The sequence below is a fragment of the Salmo trutta genome, chromosome 34, assembly GCF_901001165.1.
Source record: "Salmo trutta chromosome 34, fSalTru1.1, whole genome shotgun sequence".
Lineage (NCBI taxonomy): Eukaryota > Metazoa > Chordata > Actinopteri > Salmoniformes > Salmonidae > Salmo > Salmo trutta.
In genome coordinates this window covers 9,436,066-9,452,447 of record NC_042990.1, presented here as the reverse complement: position 1 = coordinate 9,452,447, position 16,382 = coordinate 9,436,066, and the positions used below count along the sequence as shown (strand labels likewise).

Below are 16,382 nucleotides of genomic sequence, written 5' to 3'. Positions count from 1 at the left end.
TCAATATAACTATTTATTCAGCACTGTTGAAATGTACAGCGACAGAATTCAGAACATGGGCTGTTCTTCCAGTATTCTTCCTGTACACCAAGTCAGAACCGTAGGATAAATAAAGGGAGCATTTAAGCAGACAATGAAAGCTCTTACAATATTTGATGATGACATTTCTCTAAAAGAGGCTATAGGCTACATGTGCACCACTAAGTCAGAACAATAGGCTACGTTATGAGGGGAAAAGGGACCAAATTATTAGGGTGAGGCACATGGGCTACTAACAGCTTACCACACGACATACACTTAGTATTACTTTCTTAGCTACAGTATACATATCTCCCTGGCATATTAAATAATTTATGCTGCAGCATTCAATACATTTTTGGACTCACCTTGTTGTGCTGTGCTAACTTGAACAGGAAGGTGGTGCGGCGGTCTTTCATTGGCAAATTTTGTCATCAAACTTTGTTTACAAAGTCTGGCATTCTCTGGATTTATTGTGCTTTCAAGACAACTGGGAACTCTGAACGAAACAAGGTCAAATAAAATAAAATAAAATGTTATTAGTCACATGTGCCAAATACAACAGGTGAACCTTACAGTGAAATTCTTACTTACGAGCCCCTAACCAACAATGCAGTTTTAAAAATAAAAATACGAATAAGAACAAGAAATAAAAGTAACAAGTAATTAAAGAGCAGCAGTAAAATAACAATAGCGAGACTATATACAGGGGTGTACCGGTAGAGAGTCAATGTGCAGGGGCATCGGTTAGTTGAGGTAATTGAGGTAATATGTACATGTAGGTAGAGTTATTAAAGTGACTATGCATAGATGATAACAACAGAGAGTAGCAGCGGTGTAAAGGGGGGGGCCAAAGCAAATATTCTGGGTAGCCATTTGATTAGATGTTCAGGAGTCTTATGGCTTGTTGGTAGAAGTTGTTTAGAAGGCTATTGGACCTAGACTTGGTGCTCCGGTAACACTTGCCATGCGGTAGCAGAGAGAACAGTCTATGACTAGGGTGGTTGGAGTCTTTGACAATATTTAGTGCCTTCCTCCAACACCGCCTGGTATAGAGGTCCTGGATGGCAGGAAGCTTTGCCCCAGTGATGTACTGGGCCATACGCACTACCCTCTGTAGTGCCTTGCGGTCGGAGGCCAAGCAGTTGCCATACCAGGCAGTGATACAGCCAGTCAGGATGCTCTCGATGGTGCAGCTGTAGAACCTTTTGAGGATCTGAGGACTCATGCCAAATCTTTTCAGTCTCCTGAGGGGGAATAGGTTTTGTCGTGCCCTGTTCACGACTGTCTTGGTGTGCTTGGACCATGTAAGTTTGTTGGTGATGTGGACACCAAGGATCTTGAAGCTCTCAACCTGCTCCACTACAGCCCCGTCAATGAGAATGGGGGCTTGCTCGGTCCTCTTTTCCTGTAGTCCACAATCATCTCCTTTGTCTTGATCACGATGAGGGTTGTTGTCCTGGCACCACACGGCCAGGTCTCTGACCTCCTCCTTATAGGCTGTCTCGTCGTTGTCGGTGATCAGGCCTACCACTGTTGTGTCATCGGCAAACTTAATGATGGTGTTGGAGTTGTGCCTGGCCATGCAGTCATGAGTGAACAGGGAGTACAGGTGGGGACTGAGCACGCACCCCTGGGGGGCCCCTGTGTTGAGGATCAGCATGGCGGATGTGTTGTTACCTACCCTTACCACCTGGGGGCAGCCCGTCAGGAAGTCCAGGATCCAGTTGCAGAGGGAGGTGTTTATTCCCAGGGTCCTTAGATTATTGATGAGCTTTGATGGCACTATGGTGTTGAACGCTGAGATGTAGTCAATGAATACAATTCTCACATGGGTGTTCATTTTGTCCAGGTGGGAAAGGGCAGTGTGGAGTATAATAAAGATTGCATCATCTGTGGATCTGTTAGGGTTTCTGGGATAATGGTGTTGATGTGAGCCATGACCAGCCTTTCAAAGCATTTCATGGATACAGAAGTGAGTGCTACGGGTCGGTGGTAATTTAGACAGGTTACCTTAGTGTTCTTCGGCACAGGGACTATGGTGGTCTGCTTGAAACATGTTGGTATTACAGACTCGGACAGGGAGAGGTTGAAAATGTCAGTGAAGACACTTGCCAGTTGGTCAGCACATGCTCGCAGTACACATCCTGGTAATCCGTCTGGCCCTGTGGCCTTGTGAATGTTGACCTGTTTAAGGTCTTACTCACAATGGCTGCGGAGAGCGTGATCACACAGTCTTCTGGAACAGCTGGTGCTCTCATGCATGTTTCAGTGTTATTTGCCTCGAAGCGAGCATAGAAGTAGTTTACCTCGTCTGGTAGGCTCATGTCACTGGGCAGCTCTTATCTGTGCTTCCTTTTGTAGTCTGTAATGGTTTGCAAGCCCTACCACATCCGACGAGCATCAGAGCCGGTGTAGTACTATTCGATCTTAGTCCTGTATTGACGCTTTGCCTGTTTGATGGTTCGTCGGAGGGATTTCTTATAAGCTTCCGGGTTAGAGTCCCGCTCCTTGAAAGCGGCAGCTCTAGCCTGTAGCTCAGTACAGATGTTGCCTGTAATCCATGGCTTCTGGTTGGGGTATGTATGTACGGTCACTGTGGGGACGACGTCATCGATGCACTTATTGATGAAGCCAATGACTGATGTGGTGTACTCCTCAATTCCAGCAGAGGAGTCCCGGAACATATTCCAGTCTGTGCTAGTAAAACAGTCCTGTAGTTTAGCATCTGCTTCATCTGACCACTTTTTTATTGATTGAGTCACTGGTGCTTCCTGCTTTAATTTTTGCTTGTTAGCAGGAATCAGCAGGATAGAATTATGGTCAGATTTGCCAAATGGAGGGCGAAGGAGAGCTTTGTATGCGTCTATGTGTGTGGGGTAAAGGTGGTCCAGAGTATTTTTTTTCCTGTGGTTGCACATTTAACATGCTGATAGAAATTTGGTAAGACCGATTTAAGTTTCCCTGCATTAATGTCCCTGGCCACTAGGAGCGCCGCCTTTGGGTGTACGTTTTCTTGTTTGCTTATGGCGGAATACAGCTCATTGAGTGCAGTCTTAGTGCCAGCCTCAGTCTGTGGTGGTATGTAGACAGCTACAAAAAATACAGATGAAAACTCTCTAGGTAGATAGTGTGGTCTACAGCTTATCATCAGATACTCTACCTCAGGCAAGCAAAACCTCGAGACTTCCTTAGATATCGTGCACCAGTTGTTATTTACAAAAATAGATAGTCCGCCGCTCTTTGTCTTACCAGACGGCACTGTTCTATCCTGTCGATACAGAGTATAACCAGCCAGCTGGTTAAATGAAAGAAAATAATTATTTTTCGTGGTGACTAATCGCAGTTCTGATGTCCAGAAGTTATTTTCGGTCATAAGAGATGGTAGCAGCAACATTATGTACAAAATAAGTAAAAAAAGAAGTTACAAACAACGCAAAGAAACAAATAAAAAAAACAATTGGATAGGAACACGTAAAACATCAGCCTTCTTTTCCGGCGCCATCTAAAGGTTGAATCATGACATAATTGATCTTCAGGTCAGAGCTCTAGAAAGAGGCCCGAGTTCCCGACTTGGAATTCCGAGTTGGATGACCGTTCAAAACGTGTTTTCCCAGTTCTCTTGAACTCACTGAAGTCTGAGATTTCCCAGTTCCAAGTTTACAGTTGTTTTGAATGCGGCAGAAGTCATGCTGGATTGACTGCATGCCCAATGTTGAATGTTTATCCTTTTAACTTCTTATGGGCAGGTGGGACGGTAGCGTCCCACCTGGCCAACATCCCGTGAAATCGCAGAGCGCGAAATTCAAACTACAGAATGATAAATATTTAACTTTCATAAAATCACAATTGAAATACATCAAAATAAAGCTTAACTTCTTGTTAATCCAGCCACTGTGTCAGATTTCAAAAAGGCTTTACGGTGAAAGCACACCATGCGATTATCTGAAGACAGCGCCCTGCTTACAAAAGCATGAAAAACATATTTCAACCAGGCAGGTGCACCACGAAAGTCAGAAATAGCGATATAATAAATGCCTTACCTTTGACGATCTTCTTCTGTTGGCACTCCAAAGGTCCCAGATACATCACAAAGTTCGATAATGTCCTTCTTTTATCCATAAAAACTCAGTTTAGCTGGCACGTTTCAGTCAATAATCCACCCAGTTTCCCTCCATCAAAATGCATACAAAATGAATTCCAAACATTACTAATAAACTTTTCCAAACAAGTCAAACAATGTTTATAATCAAACCTTAGGTACCCTAATACGTAAATAAACTATACAATTTAAGACGGAGAATCGTTATTGTCTTTACCGGAGAAAAATACCAAAGAATGCGCTCTCTTCCACGCGCTTGGAAACACTACAGCCAAAATGGGAGCCATCTAGAAAAACTACAATTTCTGGCTCATTTTTCCAAAAACCAGCATGAAACTCTTTCTAAAGACTGTTGAGATCGAGTGGAAGCCCTAGGAACTGCAATCTGGGAGGATTTCGCCTTATAATAAAAGTGAGAGCCATTGAAAACCGTGGTAGGCTGATTTTTTTGGGGGGGATGGTTTGTCCTCGGGGTTTCACCTGCCATATCAGTTCTGTTACACTCACAGACATAATGTTAACATTTTGTCTGTGGCCAATGACCGCCTTCTTGGATGGGCATTTCTAATGTAACTATATGGAGAACCCAAGGGGCTTGAATTTTCGAGCTCTACCCATAGATTTGGCGTTGACATAGTGTCCCCATGAGTGACAGAACACTGAGCCAATCACGGTGCAACTAGGGAACATTACCACTGACTACGCTCCATATTTTCCACTGGCTCCCCCACCACGTGTTACTACATTACACAGACTAATGTTTTCACCACACCATAATTCCAGGAAATATACATCCTTTTTACCTCAGTTTGGTAACGTTAGTATTGTTAGTGTTTTGACACTCTGCCTTTATTAACAGTTTTTTTTTACATTGTTTGCAAACTGATATGTGACACGTATTAATACCAAAATAACATGCAAGACAGGAAAAACAATTATTAGCTAAACAAGTGGGGCTCAAAACAGGTGGGGCTCTGCCCTGAATGACAGGTCGCCACTGGTTATTAGTAAAAAATGTATGCAATGTTTTTAACCTTCTTACTACTAATTTAATGCTACCAATGCTAGTCCTACTAATTAAATACAGAAATAATTGTAGCTAAGAGCAACAGATGACTCATTCCTCCCACTAGCCATGAGCTATCGGGTCATAGGGAGCTTTCTTGATTATGTTATGTTTTGTCATGAATAAATGTGAATGAACTGTGTTCCCTATCTACAGGCAATGGAACACAGACTACACAGTGCAAACCACTCCCTCCAAGCCACGCCCAACAGCACCATCCACAGTCTAGGCCTGCCCACTCACCCTCGCCTGGCTGACCTATGGGGCTCTGCGCAGGTGGAGATTGTCGGACACATGAGCGGGCCAATGGCTGACATGGTTGTTGGTGTGGTCGAGACCTTAGGGGAGGAGCCAGAGGAGGAGAGCGAATGCATTCCAGAGCAACAGGAAGAGGAGGAGACTAAGGTGAGCCATGTGGTTGAAGAAAATGTGGTTGAAGAAAATGTGTTCATTTTAAGACTAGTGGTTTTTGTATTGTTTTAAATATCATCAATATTATCATACGCATTGATGCCTAATGGTACTAAGCATTGTCAATATGAACAGCAGGCCCTACAAGTAGGCATGGTTAAAGTAGGAAGAAATAGATGTCATTGTTGTAAAAAGGTGTGAGTGTGGTACATTTACTATCATGATGTATTACAATATTGAATTACTTTGACATATGTAATGATGTTATACAGTGCCTTGCAAAAGTATTCATCCCCCTTGGCGTTTTTCCTATTTTGTTGCATTACAACCTGTAATTTAAATATATTTTTATTTGGATTTCATGTAATGGACACACACAAAATAGTAAAAATTGGTGAAGTGAAATGAAAAAAGTAACATGTTAAAAACAATTCTACAAATTAAAAAACTGAAAAGTGGTGCATGCATATGTATTCACCCCCTTTGCTATGTAGTCCCTAAATATGATCTGGGTCAACCAACTACCTTCAGAAGTGACATAATTAGTTAAATAAAGTCCAATTGTGTGCAATCTAAGTGTCACATGATCTTTCACATGATCTCAGTATTTATACACCTGTTCTGAAATGCCCAAGAGTCTGCAACACCACTGAGCAAGGGGCACCACCAAGCAAGCGGCACCATGAAGACCAAGGAGCTCTCCAAACAGGTCAGGGACAAAGTTATGGAGAAGTACAGATCAGGGTTGGGTTATAAAAAATATCTTAAACTTTTAACATCCCATGGAGCACCATTAAATCCATTACCTGCCAAGAGAGGGCCGCCCACCAAAACTCACAGACCAGGTAAGGAGGGTATTAATCAGAGAGGCAACAAAGAGACCAAAGATAACCCTGAAGGAACTGCAAAGCTCCACAGCGGAGATTGGAGTATCTGTCCATAGGACCACTTTAAGCCATACACTCCACAGAGCTGGGCTTTACGGAAGAGTGGCCAGAAAAAAAGCCATTGCTTAAAGAAAATAATAAGCAAACACGTTTGGTGTTCGCCAAAAGGCATGTGGGAGACTCCCCAAACATATGGAAGAAGGTACTCTGGTCAGATGAGACAAAAATGTAGCTTTTTGGCCATCAAGGATAACGCTAAGTCTGGCGCAAACCCAACACCTCGCATCACCCCGAGAACAGTGAAGCATGGTGGTGGCAGCATCATGTTGTGGGGATGTTTTTCATCGGCAGTGACTGGGAAACTGGTCAGAATTGGAGGAATGATGGATGGCGCTAAATACAGGGAGATTCTTGAGGGAAACCTGTCTCAGTCTTCCAGAGATTTGAGACTGGGACGGAGGTTCACCTACCAGCAGGACAATGACACTAAGCATACTGCTAAAGCAACACTCGAGTGGTTTAAGGGGAAACGTTTAAATGTCTTGGAATGGCCTAGTCAAAACCCAGACCTCAATCCAATTGAGAATCTGTGGTATGACTTAAATATTGCTGTACACCAGCAGGAACCCATCCAACTTGAAGGAGCTGGAGCAGATTTGCCTTGAAGAATGGGCAAAAATCCAAGTGGCTAGATGTGCCAAGTTTAGAGAGACATATCCCAAGAGACTTGCAGCTGTAATTGCTGCAAAAGGTGGCTCTTCAAATTATTGACTTTGGGGGGGGGGAATAGTTATGCACGCTCAAGTTTTCAGTTTTTTTGTCTTATTTCTTGTTTGTTTCACAAGAAAAAAATATTTTGCATCTTCAAATTGTTAGGCATGTTGTGTAAATCAAATGAAACAAACCCCCCAAAAATCCATTTTAATTACAGGTTGGAAGACAACAAAAAAGGAAAAATGCCAAGGGGGTGAATACTTTTGCAAACCATTGTATTAAGCTAATTCCCCTATGGTGGACAGAACGTGTTACTACATTACACAGACTAACATTTTAACCACACAAGAATTCCAGGAAATACACATCCTTTTTACCTCAGTTTGGTGAATTTAGTATTGTTAGTGTTTTGACACTCGGCCATAGATCAAAAAGCCATGACAACAGGAAGCAGCAATAGTATTTAAAAATATATATTTTAGCAATATAAATGGTACATTTAACATTAGATTTTAACAGGATTCTACTTTATCAGGTAAAACTATTGAATGAGACAAAAAAAAGGTACTATGGTTTATTGATTTTATGTTTGTCCTGGCTACGACAAGTGTTTTACTTCAAAGTCCTCCAGCCACAAGATGTCATTCAAGGGTAATACATGGGTTATGGATTTATGATGTACCCACAGGTAGTTCCTCTTGACTGATCCTCACAGTTTGGTAAGTACAGTATAGTCAGTAAACCATCCATTTACTGTTTTCATAGGACGATGAGGTTACGTTAACCTTAGAACCAACTTTGACCCCGTCCCCGCTTAGAGAAGACGCCACCCCGATTGGAGGCACCAGTCCACAACTAGCACGCCCAGAACCAATGGCAGAACGCATACCCTTTGTGGTCACACCCTGCATTGTCCAATCGTTGGAGGAGAAGGAGGAAGAGGTGGCCAAGGGGTCTATTGTTGCCGTGGCGACCAATTGAAGGGGATAGTCAGAAAGAGAGTGACAAACAGGATATACTTATCCATAATCCACCAATCAAGCTATTCTACCCCACTTCCAGCTATTGACCCACTCTGGGACTGAGAAAAAACAGAACGATTTTTCCTGGAGGAGAAAGTATTGGATACGACAATGATGAAAGGGAACTTTAAAGACAAATCTGTTGTTTTGCAGAAACGTGAGGACTTGTTTTGCAGTAATATTGAACTAATGAAATAAAATTGAAAGAATGGAGTATAGAGAAAGAAAAAGGACGCTGTGAAAAGATCAGTGCATTACAGAGAATCACAAGACGACCAAAAGAAAGTGCATGCTTTTGAAAGTAATTTAACATTAGTAGTAAACCGTATACAAAGTAATAATATATACACTACCGGTCAAAAGTTTAGAACATCTACTCATTCAAGGGTTTTTCTTTATTTTTACTATTTTCTACATTGTAGAATAATAGTGAAGACATCACAACTATGAAATAACACATATGGAATCATGTAGTAACCAATAAAGTGTTAAACAAATCAAAATATATTTTATTTTTGAAATTCTTCAAAGTAGCCACCCTTTGCCTTGATGACAGCTTTGCACACTCTTGGCATTTTCTCAACCAGCTTCATGAGGTAGTCACCTGGAATGCATTTCAATTAACAGGTGTGCCTTCTTAAAAGTACATTTGTGGAATTTCTTTCCTTCTTAATGCGTTTGAGCCAATCAGTTGTGTTGTGACACGGTACGGGGGGTATACAGAAGATAGCCCTATTTGGTAAAAGACGAAGTCCATATTATGGCAAGAGCCGCTCAAATAAGCAAAGAGAAACGACAGTCCGTCATTACTTTAAGACAGGAAGGTCAGTCAATACGGAACATTTCAAGAACTTTGAAAGTTTATTCAAGTGCAGTCGCAAAAACGATCAAGCGCTATGATGAAACTGGCTCTCATGAGGACCGCCACAGGAATGGAAGACCCAGAGTTACCTCTGCTGCAGAGGATAAGTTCATTATATTTACCAGCCTCAGAAATTGCAGCCCAAATAAATGTCTCACAGAGTTCAAGTAACAGACACATCTCAACATAAACTGTTCAGAGGAGACTGTGTGAATCTGGCCTTTGTGGTCAAATTGCTGCAAAGAAACCACTATTAAAGGACACCAATAAGAAGAAGAGACTTGGGCCAAGAAACACGAGCAATGGACATTAGCTGGTGGAAATTTGTCCTTTGTCTGGAGTCCAAATGTTAGATTTTTCGTTCCAACCGGCGCGTATTTGTGAGATGCGGTGTGGGTGAACAGATGATCTCCACATGCGTATTTCCCACCGTAAAGCATAGAGGAGGAGGTGTTATGGTGTGGGGGTGCTTTGCTGGTGACACTGTCTGTGATTTATTTAGAATTCGAGGCACACTTAACCAGCATTCTGCAGTGATACGCCATCCCATCTGGTTTGGGCTTAGTGGGACTATCATTTGTTTTTCAACAGGACTATGACCGAACACACCTCCAGGCTGTGTAAGGGCTATTTGATCAAGAAGGAGAGTGATGGAGTGCTGCATCAGATGACCTGGCCTCCACAATCCCCGACCTCAAGCAACTTATGATGGTTTGGGATGAGTCGGACAGCAGAGTGAAGGAAAAGCAGCCAATAAGTGCTCATTATATGTGGGAACTCCTTCAAGACTGTTGGAAAAGCATTCCAGGTGAAGCTAGTTGAGAGAATGCTAAGAGTGTGCAAAGCTGTAATCAAGGCAAGGGGTGGCTACTTTGAAGAATCTCAAATCTCAAATATATTTTGATTTGTTTAATACTTTTGTGGTACCTACATGATTCCATGTGTTATTTCATAGTTTTGATGTGTTCATTATTATTATACAATGTAGAAAATAGTACAAATAAACAAAAACCCTTGAATGAGTAGGTGTTATAAAACTCTTGACCGGTAGTGTAATCATGATTTTTTTATAAAAACAAAAAAGGAAATAAAGTAATATTTATCAGTGTGTGTTTCTGTGTGTGTGCGTGTGCTTGCATGTATGTGTATGTGAGAGTGTTCAAATGTATGAATGTATGTATGTACAGTTTGTATGTATTTATGTATGTATGCAAAAATATATATATATATTCTCGAAAAACATATTCTTGTCGGCAGTGGTATTGTGTGTGGTGTTCAATAGTTTTACACACTAACTAATCTCAGACGCACGTGACATAAATGGTACCGTAATGTCTTTCAACAGACTGTGGGATGCGGCCAACGAGCAGCTTTGTTCCGGTGTCCAGATTTCTGTCACTGATCAATTTGGACAAAGCTCCTGTGTGGCTCAGTTAGTAACGCATGGCTCTTGCAACACCAAGGTTGTGGGTTTGATTCCCACAGAGGATGAGTATGAAAAACTACTCAAATGTATGCAGTCACTACTGTAAGCTGCTCTGGATGAGAGTGTCTGCTAAATGACCCCCACAAAAAATGTGATATATATTTCAGAAGGGGAGGGGATATTTGGCCCATAGACTTGTCTGAAACTTGCAGAGGGAGGGGCGGGTGGCGCTTCCTCTCCTTGTTGTAGTATATTTTCCCCCCAGAACTTCATTGAGCATCTGACACAATATTTTAGTTATTGGTTTCCGAGATTACGCACACGCACAAAAATTATGGATAATTTGTGACTGTTTCAGGAAGTTGGGCGTATGTCGCACATCGCTACTTCACAAGAGAGGGATTTTAACAGATATTTTTTGTTGTTGATCAAAATGTGTTTTTGGGCAGAAATGCCTTCTGGAACATGTTTACTTTCATGTGCCTTAATAACAAACGTGTTATACCATCTGTAAATATGAATACAATTGTTAAATTACAAGCCTAGTTGGTTAATTAACGGAAAAAGGCAAGAACCTCCGCTAGCCATGATTGGCTGAGATAATGGATGGGCTGAACATGCCGAGAGATGAGTTTGGATTGGTCTGCCATGTAGCATGCTTCTGTCTATAACATGAGCTGCTCAGTATGTGTAGATAATCCTTGCTTCCACAGCTTTTTTGAAAGATATGTTAGCCATGGAGAACTGCAAAACTGTTGCTACTGCTCAACAACATTGCTGACCTGAATTTAGCAGGCGCTATCGACAAAGATCAGTGGGGAAAAGTTGTGATGGACTACTTTCTGCACACGGTCAGTGTGAACCGGAGTGACTTGACACAACGGGCCAAACAAGCTGTACAAACAAAACGGAAACGACACAGGATTTCTTACTTAGTTAAAGGGGTTCCAGTCTGCCATGAAGCTTTCATCCATTTATACGGCTAAGAGTCTTGTTACATTTTCAGATATTAATAAGCTACACTTTCGGATATTATAAGTTTCAAATTTAGTCAGAAAGTTGTTTTCATTGCAAGTTAAGGCGACCGGTTCTCCTATACAGAACCAGAAATAGCTAGGAAAGGGAACCAGAGCTGGGAGCCCCGGGCGCGGCTCCGGGGACCCAATAAACCGCTCGGCGCCCCGGCGCAGGCGTGGGTTCAATGTGTCCCCTCCCAGAGCACCCGGACGCTCTCATCTAAACATCAAACCTTGTTGTGTAATATGGCCTCTCTCTCTGGCGAAGGGCGGGCGGGGGAAAGGAGTGCAACATCCCCAACCCCACCTAGCCACCAACCGCTGTGAGAAAATAATGTCTACGTCCTTGCGAAGGGCAGGGCGCCCTGGAATGGGGCGCCACATCGCCTGGGTTGCGTCCGACTGGCTCATCCCCTTTCCCCGTTAGGCACGGCCGCATGACGCACCTGTGGGCAGGGGCGTCGGCTGCTACCGAAGGGGACTGGGGGTTGTCGGTGAACCGGGACTTCGCGGTTTAGAGCTATCCAAGCATGCAGGGAATGCACATTTTGTTTCATCACAGCCTTCTGTGATCAGACTGATTTCGGCAGAACACTTAATCAGCCGTTCCCAGTAACTTGGACCTCCTTCTCCCGGTCTGAGCCGGGGCAGCGTTCAGGCCATCATTCTCTTATTGGCTGCCTGTCTAGGGGAACAGGCTTCGTGTCCAAGAGCTCCGCTGCAAATCATTGAATCTGGTGCAACCGCCATCGCATTTCCATGCTTGGCCGAAAGCCCCCTATTTCAAATATTCCAGGACCAACTACCCCTTCCCGTTAGCGATCGGTAGCCGTCACCATCTGCAGGACCCTTTTTACAACAAACCGGTACCGAGGTAACTCGTTTGCATCGTTATCGACACCTGAAAACAGGTGACCTACAAGGAGGGGTTGAAAGCGCCTTACCAGAAGGCTGCCTCCCTTACCTCCCTGCACTAACATGCCAGAGACAGTTCGCTCTGCCTCAACCAGAGGCTAGTGGCTAGGCAGATTTGGGGAGGTTGCCCTCCTTTCCCCCACCAGCCCTTCGCCAGAGCGAGAGGCCACAGTTCACAGACCAAAAGGTTTAAGGCTAGGGTTGGCCTCTGGGTGCTCTGCCGCTGCCAACGCTGAAGCGCCGGGAGGGCTGGGGAGACATTAAACCCCCACCTGCGCCGGGGCGCAGAGCGGTTGACTGGGTTCCCAATGCCGCGCAAGGATACTGGGCGATACTCAATTAAGTGTATGGTTAGCAAGCTAGCGAACATTAGCTTGCTGGCTCACTAGCTAACGTTACGTGTATGATCTGTGTAGTAATATTATTTGTTTCTCAGAAAGCCATTTGCATTGCTAGTTATAGCCTAATGTTAGCTAGCTTGCTAACATTGAACTTAGTTGGTTAACTTTAGCTACCTGCAGATTCATACTACAGCATTTCATGCATGGTAGCTAGCTATGACAATCCGTTTTTATTGTTTAGCTAGCTAGCTACATATCTAAACAAGACTCCAATTCACCAGATGATTACAAGACCCATCAAGTTAACTAGGTGCCTCACATGTGAATCCTTAAAGAGATGGGTGGGACTAAGGCTTAAGAGGGTGTGAATGATGCTGAATAGTTGTAGATAAAGAATAGCTCTCCAGTAGGTGTACCAGAACATTCAAGGTCCATTTCTCAAAAGTGGGGTTACAAGTTTATCAACTTTCAAAGCAGAATTATTTTCCCATTGTTCCTCAACTGCAGCGTATGATATACCATTTTGTAGCTCTGAGTCTCTACTTCTATCCAATGTGAAAAACACAATTTCAAATTTTGCAACATCAGACCGAATCGAGGTGGTTGGTCATATATACCATTTAAAGCTCTGGTGGGATGATTTTTGGCCACTGCATGCCAGGGTTGGGCTCAATTTAGAATTTTGACTCCCATTCAACTCATGATTTAAAATTTTAATTGAATTGGCCACATCACAACAGGATGTAGAATTTGAACTTGAGTTTGAGTGACAGGAAGCAGAATTTAATTCAGTGCAATTCAAAGAAATTCCACTCAATCATAAAACATGAGTTTCATTGAGTCTGACAGGTCACACTTACAGATACCAAAGAATATATCACTTTTCTCTGGAAAAGTGTGCGCTGCGGTCTAAGGCACTGCATCTCAGTGCTAGAGGGTCACTACAGACCCTGGTTCGATTCCAGGCTGTATCACAACCTGCCGTGATTGGGAGTCCCATAGGGCGGCGCACAATTGGCCCAGCATCGTTAGGGTTTGGCCGTCATTGTTTGACTGACTTGCCCAGTTAAAGAAAGGTTAAATAAAAATACTCTTTTAACCTTAGTGCTTAGAATAGCCAATTCTATTTTCATGATTGATATTAGGTACACAATGTATTTTTGTATAGACTACACCGAATATAGAATAGAAGAGACATTTGAATTTCACTGAATTCAATGATATTTCCTTTAATAATTTTTAAAATTGCAGTTCTGTATCCTGTTTACTACTTCAATTCAAATTCAATAATTTAATTGGAATTTATTAGACATTCTCAATTCAATGAATTCTGTATTGCTTGCCAGCTGGGTTAGGATTTAGAGAGTATACTGGGTCACTCACATCCACCATGGATAAAGGACAACTCAAATATCCCATTAATTCTGACATAGCTGAAAAGTATTAAAAGGGAACAACATTTATTCATTGAATTTTGGAATCCATTAGTTTCGCCCACAATGCTCTGAAATCTGGAGCGTTACAGTCCTGTAAACAATATGGCTTTTCTGGTTTCGTTACTGGCGTCTTACTGTAGGCTTCACCACCCCCTGTCTGTTTCTTTGTAACTGACTAATTGTTCTGTTGGGGTACATTGTTTTACTGCCTGCCTGTAACGTTGATTACAATTAGAGTGTGGGAGTGGAGCTTGGAACCACTCATTTGTTCACCAATTCATCAATATGACAAAGATGCCTCTATTGCTTTCAATTAACAGGCATGTTGCTTAGTAAAAAGTTTATTCAAAAAGCCTATGTTCATTTCATGTAAGTAGCATTAACTTTTGTAGTAATAGTTTTATAATAGTTGTATTCGTTTTTTTGTTCTAAATCCATATGCATTGAATAATCACAACAATAAATCAAGTTACTAACCTTTTATTAACTACATTAGTCATCGTTTTATACATTCAGAGAAAAATCGTCTCTACAAAAGATAAATAAATACACGACTAAAGACAGACAGATAAACATACATACTGTACATTCAGACATTAAAAAACAGATTGACAAAATATAATAGAAATCCTCTTCATTTCACAGACAGCAAAGATTCCTCTGTCCAAAATCTGCAGGTTTAAAGACATAGGGAGCAACCTGAGAAACTGTTTGAAGTAGAGCGAGAAAGAGCCAGAGAGAAAGAGCCAGAGCGAAAGAGCCAGAGAGAAAGAGGTTCATTCATAATTTAACTACTTTTCACATAAAACCCTGTGTCATACCGTTTCTTTTTTCTTCTGTGCTCAGTGTTGTCAGAAGAACATCGGGTTTTGTTCATTAGGGCATACAAAGAGTAACATTTTATGATGTTTCGCAACGTAAAACAAATATGAGCATTTCTTATTTGCTGAGGTAGTCCCTCCTGTTTCAGTCCATTTCCCTTCATCTAGTGCCTGAAGAACACTACCCAGTTTTTTTTTTGAAGAGGGGTAGGAAAATTCACCATCATAAAATCATTCAGCATGTGTTTGTTTTGTGTTCTCATCAACTGAGGAATTAATCTAAATTACAAAGGGGGATGGATGGTGGCTGTTCCGTTTGTAGCCATAGCATTATTAAGTAAAAAATCTCTAGCATCATTACATCTGAATTGGCTGTCGTCAGTCTGATTTAACACTGTCATCTATCAACCCAGCACGGTGATCATAGAACTCCCTCACAAGGTGGGCCTTGTTGAATTTTTAGCTCTTGAAGCACCACCGGTAGCCATTGTCTCCTGTTTAAATAAAGGTGGGTTAAATAAAGGTTAAATTAAAAAAATAAAACCAATGATCTTAAAAAGTGAAGTACTACTATGGAGCCCAGATTTTTTCTCCTCATGCATTCACAGACATCATTCACCGAGAGAGGAAAGACAGAGGGAAAGCTCGATAGTGAGAGAGAGAAAATAAAGGGATAGAGAAAGACTAAAAGAGAAATTCACACCATATAAAAAAAAACACGTTATAAAAAAAGAAAACAGCACTCGTCTATAAGGCTAGATGGGCTCCTCATCATTACTCTCCTCCTCCTCCACTTGCTGCTCCGTGGCAGCCCGGAGGGCGGGGAGGGGGGTGGAGAAGGCAGCAAGGGGGATGGAGAGGGCGACAGTGAGGGGGATGGAGAGGGGAGAGGTGAGGGGGAGGGAGAGGGGCAACGAGTGGGGTAGCGAAGGGCTACTGTTGCTACTGCTGCTCCCTGTTCCGCTGCTGCTGCTACTACTGCTGCTGTTCACCTCTGCTACCTCCCGCCTCGTGCCCTCGATCCACACCGCCATCTCTTCCTCCACCGGTGGCGGGGGAGGTGGCGGGGCAGGGGCGTGGGGGACGACGGGAGCGGGGGAGAGAGGGGAGGAGGGGGCGGTGGGGGAGGCTGGGGCTGAGTTTGACTTCCGTCTGATGTTGCTGAAGCTGGCCAGGGGGGAGCGTAGCCGGACCCCGCTATGCGTAGAGGCCTCAATGGCCTTCTGGAGCTGGGAGAGAATGGGGTAGTGGGGACAGGGAAAGAGAGGGGCCACAGAAGAACACAACATTGAATTACATGAAAATAGCATGATGAGACTCATAAGGCAATAACGACTCAACACTT

General features: G+C 42.8%; 2 protein-coding genes across 10 annotated transcripts in view; one reads left to right on the top strand and one right to left on the bottom strand.

Moving 5' to 3' along the window:
• LOC115173504 (protein FAM131B) overlaps positions 1–8,420 on the top strand; it is a 28,628-nt gene extending 20,208 nt beyond the window's left edge. For all 9 annotated transcript variants that reach the window (XM_029731644.1, XM_029731643.1, XM_029731642.1 and 6 more), the window contains 2 exons: positions 5,343–5,591; positions 7,964–8,420. In XM_029731644.1, coding sequence (XP_029587504.1) covers positions 5,343–5,591; positions 7,964–8,179 — 465 coding nt within the window. In that variant the 3' untranslated portion in view covers positions 8,180–8,420. The remainder of the gene's footprint in view (positions 1–5,342; positions 5,592–7,963) is intronic.
• Positions 8,421–11,931: 3,511 nt separating this feature from the next.
• LOC115173148 (chloride channel protein 1-like) overlaps positions 11,932–16,382 on the bottom strand; it is a 34,862-nt gene continuing 30,411 nt past the window's right edge. The window contains exons 23-24 of the mRNA XM_029731081.1: positions 15,900–16,266; positions 11,932–12,005 (exon numbers count right to left, since the gene is read on the bottom strand). Of these exons, the coding sequence (XP_029586941.1) occupies positions 11,932–12,005; positions 15,900–16,266 (441 nt within the window). The remainder of the gene's footprint in view (positions 12,006–15,899; positions 16,267–16,382) is intronic.